Genomic DNA, 12,025 nt, shown 5'->3' with positions numbered 1-12,025 from the left:
TCCCCCTGCCGGTGTCATCACCCCCCGGGCTCCCCGCCCAGCCCAGGGCACGTGGAGGGTCTGTGACTCTGCGCGAGCTCCCCACAGCTGCCCACATGGCTCTGTCCCTGACTCAGCTCTCTCTGGCTGAGTAGGGGCCTCGGAGCCGTAACCCTGCCACGATAAGAGCTGTGAGGGCAGTGGTGGGGAGATGGTGCAGACCCTCCACCTGCCCTCAGCGGGGGGCCCAGAGGCCAGGGACATGGGCAGGGGGATGCTTTAGCCCCCCCCAAGTTGGGGGGGGCAGAATCCCCGGCCCTGCTCTGGCTTCAGGCTTGGCCGGGTGTGGGGCCTTGCGGAGAAGAGGAGTAGTGGGAGTGGAGCTGGGGAGTCCTTGAATCCCCCCACTTTTGAGAAGTCTCCGACACCCTTGCTATAAACTAATAATCATATAGTACAGGGCAAAGGTTCAATATGATACCAGTCTCTGGGAAGCCATCTCGTGCAGTGTTGTTACATTCACCTTCCGCAGAGGCTGTGCTCTCAAAGTTATACCCCTAAAACCATCTTCTTATACCCAACCTGTTTGCAAGTACAAGGTACTGTGTATGCCATCTGAAGCTACGTTTAACCAATCAGCTTTCTATCTTGTTTTTCTGGTACCGCAGTGTAACCCTGTCTCCTTGTTCTGACATCATGTATTTCAGGTACCAAAGGGCACGAAGGTTGTACTAGGCCTATAACAACCATATGTCTTGTCCTCTTCCTTTGGGACATTTCAGGCCAGGACTGTGGAGAGCAACTCCCAGTCTGCTGCTGTGATAAAGCACTCATCTGTCTGGATCTTGACAGCTTGACAGTCAAAACTTACTTCAGTAAATGCAAGGAGTTATTAGCACTGCACGTGGGCAGGGTTATATAAAAATCATAGGCCATTTTAGGCTGCTGTAATACTTGTGCTTAATGCATACTAAGATATATATGGTATGGAAAATACATATTAATGGTACAATGTGCATATATGCTCGCCAGCACATATTAAACAATATGGCTGACCTGCAGTCCCCTGCTCTTTCATGCCTGGGCTCTCACTCACACAGCTCCTATGACCCCTACGAGACTGTGGTAAACAGCAGGACTGGGGCTGTGGGGGGGGGGTGGATAAGGGGCAAGGAGTCCCGGGGACAGTCAGGGGACAGGGAGGGGGCAGAGGTTCTGGGAAGGCATCAGGGGATGGGGAATGGGGGTTGGATCATGGGCATTCCGGGGGTCTGTCAGGACTCAGCGGGGGGGGGGGGTGGATAGGGGTTGGGGCAGTCAGGGGGCAGGGAACACGGGGGGTTGGTGGGAGGTGGGGTCCCGGGGTGGTGGCTGGGGAGGGAGTTTTGGAGGGGCGGTGAGGGGACAAGGAGCAGGATGGATCAGGGATTCTGAGGGCAGTAGTCGGAGGGCAGGAAGTGGATGGGGGTCGGATAGGGAGCTGGGCCAGGCTGTTTGAGGAGGCACAGCCTTCCCTACCCTAAAGCTCTTTCAGCAGTTTGAGGCTTGCAGACAGCTATTTAACACAAAGAGCCAAGCTGTTATCTTTTCCATGGGGGAGGGATCACATGAGAAGAGCAATATCCTACAACACCTACCTCCTTCCCAACCCTACCAAGGGATTCCCCCGTTCCCTGCATTCCCCGAGGCTCCAGAGGGGTTAATTCAGTGGTTCTCAAACTTTTGTACTGGTGACCCCTTTCACATAGCAAACCTCTGAGTGTGACCCCCCCCCCTTAAAATTAAAAACACTTTTAAAATATATTTAACACTATTATAAATGCTGGAGGCAAAGCGGGGTTTGAGGTGGAGGCTGACAGCTTGTGACCCCCAGTAATAATCTCATGACCCCCTGAGGGGTCCTGACCCCCAGTTTGAGAACCCCTGGGTTAATTTAATTTTATTACCCTGTGTCCATTCACATGCATGTGCTATTTTGAGCATTTCAGTTTTCGCAACATAGGCTCATCCCAGATTCTGGAACAAGCTCAAATGCACAGTTCGTGGAGTATGTAGATAAGCTATAATAAAGACAAACCCACAGTAACCATCTCCAGTTTGCAAGGGACCCCGTGGAGCCTGTCTCTAGGAAACAGATACATTCGTGGAGGTTAAGTCCATTAATGGCTATTAGCCAGGATGAGTAAGGAATGGTGTCCTTAGCCTCTGTTTGTCAGAGGATGGAGATGGATGGCAGGAGAGAGATCACTTGATCATTGCCTGTTAGGTTGACTCCCTCTGGGGCACTTGGCATTGGCCACTGTTGGTAGACAGGATACTGGGCTGGATGGACCTTTGATCTGACCCAGTATGGCCATTCTTATGTTCTAAGGCTAAGCTAAATGAACCCAAAATTATCGAGACAGATATGAGTCAAGGAAGTCAGCCGAGTATCAGAAACCTGGAAAAATCTTTGACTGGATGAGCTCAGATGTTTGGTCACAAGCTGAAGTGGTTCAAAAGTTATGGAATTTTTTTAAGCAGAATTTTTTTTATTGATTCTTTAAACAAACACAGCAAGCAGCAAATATCTGGCCACATACTTCTGAAATCCCAAACCATGTTCATGTTTTGGCAGACTAAAATTTCAGCTTTTCAATTAAAAAAAACACAACAAATTTTAAAGGAAAGCAGACGTTGTTCATGATTTTTTTCTGCTTTTTAAAAAACCCTAGTTTTCAATCCAAAAAAAGTTTTGATGGAAAATATTTGTCCAATCCTTTTAATGATCCTTAGTGCCTTTTAGCACTAGCTGATGCTGAGAAGCAGTGATACCTTGTAAAAGTGCCTTGACAAGAAGTTTTCTCAAAACTGGGTTTGTGTCGAGATGCGAAAGGTTTTAAAAAGTTTATTCTTCTCAGGGCTGCCCGGGGGTGGGGTGAGGGAGGGCAAGTGGGGCAATTTGCCTCAGTCCCCACAGAGGCCCCCACGAGAATATAGTATTCTATAGTATTGCAACTTTTTTTATGGATGGGGACCCCAAAATTGCTTTGCCCCAGGCCCCCTGAATCCTCTGGGTGGCCCTGGTCCTGACCCACACCACTACTATTCCTTGCCCCAAACTACTTCCCCACTCCGCCAATACACCACAGTCATGAGTTACCACCCCCTCTGTCCTGGCTGTCTTGCCCCAAACACACAATGCTGATAGTTCCCCTGGATCCTGACCCTATGCTAGTCATATTCCCCCCATCACACACACGGGTCTCTCAATGCATCACTGGTGTGACCCGCAGCTCCCCCTGGTGTTCCAGTCCTGGGACTGCACACAGTCTTAGTAGGGTATGTCTACACTGAAATTAGACACCCGCGATTGTCCCGTGAAGCCAAGTCGGGCTTTGTGGAGCTGTTCAGTTGCAGTGTAGATGTTCTGATTTGGGCTGCAGCCCAAGCTCTGGGACCCTCTCGCCACATAGGGTCCTGGAGACTGGGCGTCAGCACTAGCTCGGACGTCTACACTCCAATTAAACACCCCCACAGCCTTAGCCTCGTGAGCCCGAGTCAGCTGTCACAGGTCAGCTGTAGATTTTTAATTGCAGTGTAGATATACTCAGCGAGCCCTTGCTGGCCCAGGTCTGGCATCCTCAGAGCTCGGGTATTTCTGCTTAATTCTGATATGCCACATGAGCTGCCAGCCCAGTACTGGGCCAAATCTGAGCTGTCTCAATGCATCAACAACAGCTTGCACCCCCTCAGCTCCACCGACACATTAATGAGGTGTCATTCCTTCCATAAGGGGACAGCAAAAACACACCCACAAGGATTCCTTCCTTCCATAAGGGGAGGGCATGCATGCACGTGTGCACACATATACACACAGGAAGTTTCACTCCTTCCAGAATGGGGTAGCAGGGATGTATGCACACACACATACACACAAAAGAAGCAGGTCTCATTCTCTTCAGAAGCGGGTAGCAACAACAAACACACACACGCAGCCTTACTCTTTCCTGAAGGAGGAACACACATATACATACACAAACACATATACACACTGAACAGGGTTCCTTTTTTTTTCTCCTGGCAGCAGCAATCACACACAGACATGTGTTTTACACACACACACACACACACACACACACACACACACACACACACACACACACACAGACACACACAAAATTAATATGGCTAAATGTAAATGTGTAAATCTAGGCACATAAACGTAGGTCATGCTTACACAATGGGGGACAATATCCTTGGAATTAGTGACTCTAAGAAAGATTGGTGGAGAATCAGCTGAACATGAGCTCTCAGGGTGATGCTGTGACCGAAAAGGTCTAATGTGATCCTTCAATGCATATATGGGAATCCCAAGTAAGCACTGGTGCATCTGCTACTGGAATCCTGTGTTCAGTTCTGATGGACACAACTCAAGAAGGATGTTGATACATTGGAGAGGGTTCAAAGAAGAGCTATGAGAATGAATTAAAGGATTAGAAAACATGTGATAGACTCCAGAAGTTAATCTATTTAGCTTAAGAAAGAGAAAGTTTAGTGGTGACTTGATCATAGTCTATAGGTATCTACATGGGGAACAAATATTTAATAGTGGGCTTTTCAATCTAGCAGAGAAAGGTCTAACATGATCATAAGAACATAAGAACATAAGAATGGCCGTACCGTGTCAGACCAAAGGTCCATCTAGCCCAGTATCTGTCTACCGACAGTGGCCAATGCCAGGTGTCCCAGAGGGAGTGAACCTAACAGGCAATGATCAAGTGATCTCTCTCCTGCCATACATCGCCATCCTCTGACGAACAGAGGCTAGGGACACCATTCTTACCCATCCTATCTAATAGCCATTTATGGACTTAGCAACCATGAATTTATCCAGTCCCCTTTTAAACATTGTTATAGTCCTAGCCTTCACAACCTCCTCAGGTAAGGAGTTCCACAAGTTGACTGTGCACTGCGTGAAGAAGAACTTCCTTTTCTTTGTTTTAAACCTGCTGCCAATTAATTTCATTTGGTGACCCCTAGTTCTTGTATTATAGGAATAAGTAAATAACTTTTCCTTATCCACTTTCTCAACATCACTCATGATTTTATATACCTCTATCATATCCCCCCTTAGTCTTCTTTTTTCCAAGCTGAAGAGTCCTAGCCTCTTTAATCTTTCCTCGTATGGGACCCTCTCTAAACCCCTAATCATTTTAGTTGCCCTTTTCTGAACCTTTTCTTTTTTGAGGTGAGGTGATCACAGCTGTACAATGACTGGAATTTAAAGCTAGACAAATTCAGACTGGAAATCAGGTGTACATAACTATGAGAGTAATTAATCATTGTAACAGTTTACCATGGGTTGTGGTGGATTCTCCATCACTGGCAATTTTTTCAGTCAAGATTGGATATTTTTCTAAAAGATCTTCTCTAGAAATTATTGGGGGTGGTTAGTGGGCATTGTCTCACCTGTGCTGCTATACACAAGGTCAGATTAGATGATCACAATGGTTCCTTCAAGCCGTGGAATTGATGAAAACATGCACAACGATCAGGTCCCCTTCCCTCCAGCAGCGGAAAAAAGCAACACATACGCACTAACATGGAGACGGAGCAGACCTCACTCAGTCTAGCAGACGGCCAAAGCTCACCCTCTTGTTCTCTCTTTTTCTCTCTCACATGCACACACACCATCAGGGCTCATGTCCTCCAGCAAGAGGTAGCCAGGACACACAAACTGATACAGAAACACACGCATTCATCACAAGACATTGCCTTCAACAAGGGACAGCAGAATAAGTTTATTATCAAACATTCAAGATTCAAGTGATAGTGAGTAAGAAGACTGGAAACAAATGTTTACATGTAAAACAAAATCATAACACATTTTCTAGAGACTAATCTTAACTTAAAGGAGGAGGGGGGTTAAAATGACTTTATTCTGTCATGTGCAAATTGGGGATACTCTTCATCAACCTCACTTTCGAGACAGCACTTTTCATCAATAGACCTCAAAATGCCTGAAGAAACTAAATAAATATCACTGTCCTCAAATTTAGATACAGGGAATGTGAGGCAGAGAGAGGGTAAAATGATTCATCCGCCAGTGGCAGAGCCGGGAGGGGATCCCCCAGACCCGGACTCCAGTAACGTGTTAGTAAAATATCATTGCAAAAATGAAAAGATGACAACAGATTAAAAAGACTCATACACAGCTGGGTGCCGTGTACTAATGAAAAGTTTTCACCCTTTCTTATAGCTTTCGGACGCATACAAATGAAAACACCCATCTCATCAACCCACTGTGAAAAACATTCTTATGCACTGGGATGTAGGCTCTGGCTTAGTAGCTAGAGGAGGAGTCAGGGCTAGTGGACAGAGCAGGCATCCGGGTTGGGGAACCCCAAAGTTCATTGTACTCAGAGACAGTGTAACCGCCCATGCCTTGTTTTACCCCTGTGATACTTCTTCCTTGCTGACTTCACATCTCTTTGATAACTTCATATGTAAACAGGCATCCATTGTTAGCTTACAATGCTTAATTTACATCCGTCAGAGAGAGATGTCAATACACATCTTTTACCTGACCAAAAACCTGTTTTCTTCACTTCTGCTGGTGAGTCAGACAGTGGTACAGACTCAAAGAATGTGTTTTCATGATATTTACATAACTCATTACATACTGTCTGTATGTACATTTCACAGTAATATTAATGACCAATGTGATCCCAGCTTTTATATAAGGAATCACATTATGGTCTTTGGTGAATCGGAATATGCATACCAGAATAAGAACATTCCTGTAATCTTCTTGTCAATTGGCAAAGAGTTTTTGGGTCATAACCTTATTGAATTAAGTTAGACTTTATTGAACTACATTTAATTTCTTTGGGGTCCATTGTATTACAAATGCAAATGTGTATGCATTTGTGACAGGTTGGATCACAGAAACCCCCTTGGGAACTGCCAACTGATGTGCCAAGACTATTTCTGCCCCTGCTTTCCTGCCCTGCAAGCCTGGGACTCCAGCACCCTGCCTGGTCTGAGCCAGACCCGCTAGCCTGCTGCAAACCCCAACCCAGCTGTAGGCTTGATGAAGCAGCTTACAGAAGTGTTCTTATCTTTAACATTCAGATGCCTGTCTCCCAGTGGGCTCTAAACCCAAATAAATACGTTTTACCCTGTATAAAGCTTATGCAGGGTAAACTCATAAATTGTTCGCCCTCTATAACACTGACAGAGAGATATGCACAGCTGTTTGCTCCCCCCCCAGGTATTAATATATACTGTGGGTTAATTACTAAGTAAAAAATGATTTTATTAAATACAGAAAGTAGGATTTAAGTGGTTCCAAGTAGTAACAGACAGAACAAAGTGAATTACCAAGTAAAATAAAATAAAACACGCCAGTCTATGTCTAATCCAACTGAATACAAATAAAATTCTCACCAGTTCCAGTATGGTCCCTTTTACAGACTAATTTCCTTCTAGTCTGGGTCCAGCAATCACTCACACCCCTTGCAGTTACTGTCCTTTGTTCCCGTTTCTTTCAGGTATCTTTAGGGTGGAGGGGCTTTCTCTTTAGCCAGCTGAAGACCAAATGGAGGGGTCACCCATGGGCTTAAATAGACTTTCTTTTGTGGGTGGAGACCCTGTCCTCTCTCCTATGCAAAGTCCAGCTCCAAGATGGAGTTTTGGAGTCACCTGGGCAAGTCACATGCCCATGCATGACTGAGTTCCTTACCTGCCAAGCCACATTCCTGGGAAAGCCCAGATGTGAACTGGTGTCTCTAAGTTCATTGTTGGCTGAAGTGTCCCCCACCCAATGTAGACCTAGCCATTATCACCTAGACTTGTATAAAACATGACACTGATCATTCATATGCTGGAGGAAAGTTTCAAACAATGTTATCTTTGTTCTCACTGATTGAAATTGATTGTATTATTTACGCCATGAATCAACTGGACGTGCAACCATGTGATTGGGCAAAGACTTCGGCCCTAAATCACCACCAACTGTTGGTCCCCATGAAGCAGACAGTGTAATTAATGGGAATTTCAAAATTAACTTCAAGGAGAACAAGATCATTTGAAAACCTCTTGTCTATTCATTGTATGTTTATTGGAAAGTCTTTGGTATAATCAGTACATAGATAGATAGATAGATAGATAATCTCCTTTTGTTATAAATATGTTGACATCTATCTGGCAAAAATCTGTTCTAATTTTTGCCATTGTAAATCTGGAATACCCAATTAACATCAGTAGAATTACTTTGATTTTCAACCTTTTAAAGCTAGCAAAGTTTGGACCACCAGAAAAAAAGAAGCAACAATATTATTGGCACTGAGCAGCTGGCTGACTTGCCTGCAAAAGAAAGCCAAATATACTGATGTTCCTTTCTAATAAGAAAAACAAGAGCAAGAAAAAAAGAAATCCGGCCCATGCAGCATTCTTGGTTCCACAATTATAAACTTTTGGAGTATGGCTCACAAAAACGTCAATGCTCCTAAGAGTAGCACTCCCTTGGGTATCATCAAAGAGCAATAATAACCACACACAGGAGATTGTTGTTCAGAGCAGGAAAAACCATCACCAACCCCTAAAATAAAATCTCATCAAATTAATTATGATGAACTATTGAAAACCAAGTATTTAAAACATTTTTCTTATTTTAACCAATTTCTATAATAAATGTATGTCTCTACCCTGATACAATGTGACCTGATATAACACGAATTTGGATATAATGCGGTAAAGCAGCGCTCCGGGGAGGTGGGACTGCGCACTCTGGTAGATCAAAGCAAGTTCGATATAACACGGTTTCACCTATAACACGGTAAGATTTTTTGGCTCACAAGGACAGCGTTATATCAATGTACAGGTGTATTTAAATGTATGTAAAAATTCTAGCACCCTCCAATTCACCGACGAACAGGATTCTGGCAATAAAGTTGGTAGCAAGTTTATTTCAGTCACTCATCTGATTTCTGAAGAGTTTTATCGTGAGTAATTTTGCACACTCCCTTCTTCTATGACTCTTGGTTTCTTTTTATTTTTCTATATAAATATGAGACTATTTGATTTTAAGTAGTGTTCAACTTCAGTAGAGAATTATACTTTCAGACTGATGGCAAACTATGATCCATAGTTACTTATATTACAAGGCTCTTATAATTATGCTATCATAGGAGGTGTATTAGTTAGAGAACAGGATACAAAGATCACTTTTAGAAATGCTAGACAGACATAAATGCTACACCGTATGCATGTATACAGTAATATGGACTCACAGAAGTAATGTTAAATCAAACATAGAGCAGTTATCTCCATAGCATTCTTCTGAAAGACATTTGAAATGTGTGATAGATAGATAGATAGATAGATAGATAGATAGATAGATAGATAGATAGATAGATAGATAGATAGGCTGACCGACCTGGTCAGGAAATATTTTATTTCCTAGTAAAATTTTTGATGGAAACAAGCAATTTTTTCTTTCCTCAAAATATTTCATCTTTAGTTAGAAAGAAAGAAAGAAAGAAAGAAAGAAAGAAAGAAAGAAAGAAAGAAAGAATCTGAGAACAGATTTTTGTTCTAGGTATGGGTTTTGCGGTTTTTGATGAAAACCTGAAACATTTAATAAAAATTTCCCCCAGAAATTTCATTTCAAAAAAGCAATTTTTTATGTAAAAATATTTTGAATGAAATATAATGACCATCTTAGATAAATAGATATTTTGAATGCATGTACAACCTTGGTATGGGGCAGAAGTAATAAACCTGGAGACTGAAGACTTTTATTTGTCTCAAGATAAATATTGGCAGTAAATCAGAACCCCATTCACCTCCTGCTCTGAATCTCTTCTACCGACACACAACCACACTCTTCCATGCCACTACATCACAGCCCAGATCTCAGTTTGACAAGACCATTCAGCCTATGCACTGTATCCTAATATTGATGGCACAATGGCTTATCAGTGACCATAGTGATGGTGATGTTTTGTAAACACATAGCCAGTGAAGACTCAGTACCAAATTCTAATCTTAGTTTTAACTCAGTAGAAGTTAATATATTTATCTGGATTTACACTAATGTAACTTAGATCAGAATCTGATTCTGAAATGCTTTAACCTAAACTCACTTTTTTATGGTAGATTAATACTTATCAATTCACTTTACTTAGGTTACTGAATAGTATTACTAGATTCATTGTACCTATCAAATTCTCCTTTCATTTGTACCATTGTAATCCTTATCCAGCTAGACTGGTATAACTCAAAGCAGAACTTGTTCCCATGTCTTCCAGCACCTTCCAATTTGGCTAGGAGACCTGGAAGTTAAAAAATATCCAAGAAAAATTCTGGCCTCAGTTACACTGCTTTAAATCCATAGTATTGTTTATAATTGCAAGGGTCAGTCATGAGACTCTCTACCTTACTCCACAACTACTACTGAAAATGAGGAAAATGAAGTGGATTTGAATGGGGAATTCAAGTGGAAAGGAGGGAGGATTGATGTATTGGGTTATAAATTTCAGTGGAGGTTTAGGAATCAACATGAAAAAAAGAAAGGCATTATTAAAAGTCAAGATATTTAAAGGTATTTAGGCACCAAAATCTCATTGAAATCAGTTAGGTGCCTAAATACCTTTACAAATCTGGTCCTAATTCCTGTTGGTAATCAAATAATGTTCGGATCAACAGATGACATGCAAACAGACAGATAGACAGAGAGAGAGAGAGAGAGAGAAGCTCCTAATAATTCATTAATCCAAGATGTAACTGGTGGTTTTTGGGCCAGTTGTGTTTATGCAGAAGATAAAGTGCCTCTTAATTTACAGATTTATCCAGCCAATCCCATGGAGAGAGAGAACCGGACAGTGGTCATTGAGTTCATCTTCCAGAGGTTCACCAGCCTGCCACAGTTCCAGATCCTGCTCTTTGTGCTGTTCCTAATCATTTACCTCCTCTCACTCATGGGCAATGTGCTTATCATCCTCGTCATCCTGGTGGACTCCCACCTCCACACCGCCATGTACTTCTTCCTCTGTAACCTCTCTTTGGTGGAGGTCTGGTACACCACTGTCACAGTGCCCAAGATGTTGGCCAGCTTCCTGGCGGAGCAAAGCACCATCTCTGCCTCCGGTTGCATTGCCCAGTATTACTTCTTCTCCTTTGCTGCTACTGAGCTGTTCCTCCTGACAGTCATGGCTTACGACCGGTACTTGGCCATCTGCAACCCACTGCATTACTCCACCATCATGAGCCCTAGCACCTGCCAGTACTTAGCTATGTTATGCTAGCTCACGGGGTTTGTTTGTCCCACATTTGCATCTTTCATGCTTGCCAGGATTTCCTTCTGCACCCCCAACAGGATTAACCATTTCTTCTGTGATGCCGATCAGCTATTTAGGCTCTCATGCAATGACACCTACTCCATACAGGCAGTAGGCTATGCCTTCAGCACTGTCGTCATCATGTCTGCTGTCCTCTTCACCATGGCCTCTTACTTCCAAATCATAGCCACCATACTGAGGATGTCGTCAGTTGCCGTCCGCAAGAAGACCTTTTCCACCTGTGCTGCGCACCTCTCTGTGGTCACCATCTATTTCGGGACCATCATTTTCATGTACGTCCGCCCTGCAGTGAAGTATGAGTCTAACATCAATAAAGTGGTGTCAGTTTTCTACTCGGTGATAACGCCACTGCTGAATCCAATCATATACACACTGAGGAATAAGCATGTGAAAACGGCCCTGAGAAAAACATTCTTGAGGAACAAGGGTTAAGTTTCAGAGCACCTAACCTTGCTTCCTCACCCCTTCTCTCAATGTCCTGTGTCTCTCCATTCCACCATTTATTCCTATCGTCCTATACATCTTCCCCTCCAAAATGACTCCTTCCACTGATGTGACAAAAATACATAAGACATTTTCAGTTGTAACCAGTGATTTTCAGTACCTCAATTTTGGGGTGTTCTTCTTGAAACACCTTTAAAAAGCCTGGTATTCAGAGGTAGATGATAAGTTGGGCACCCCAAAAATGGAGGCAGCTGAAA

At 43.3% G+C, this 12,025-nt stretch overlaps 1 protein-coding gene across 1 annotated transcript; it reads left to right on the top strand.

Moving 5' to 3' along the window:
* Positions 1-10,826: 10,826 nt before the first annotated feature.
* LOC123347362 (olfactory receptor 6N1-like) lies at positions 10,827-11,756 on the top strand. Its single transcript, XM_044984776.1, is given in 1 exon segment — positions 10,827-11,756. A coding segment is annotated over 1 exon segment (930 nt).
* The last annotated feature ends 269 nt before the right edge of the window (positions 11,757-12,025 follow it).

The sequence above is a fragment of the Mauremys mutica genome, chromosome 13 (assembly GCF_020497125.1).
Source record: "Mauremys mutica isolate MM-2020 ecotype Southern chromosome 13, ASM2049712v1, whole genome shotgun sequence".
In the NCBI taxonomy this organism is placed as follows: domain Eukaryota; kingdom Metazoa; phylum Chordata; order Testudines; family Geoemydidae; genus Mauremys; species Mauremys mutica.
The sequence above is the reverse complement of the archived record's forward strand: the minus strand, read 5'-3'. Positions and strand labels throughout refer to the sequence as shown.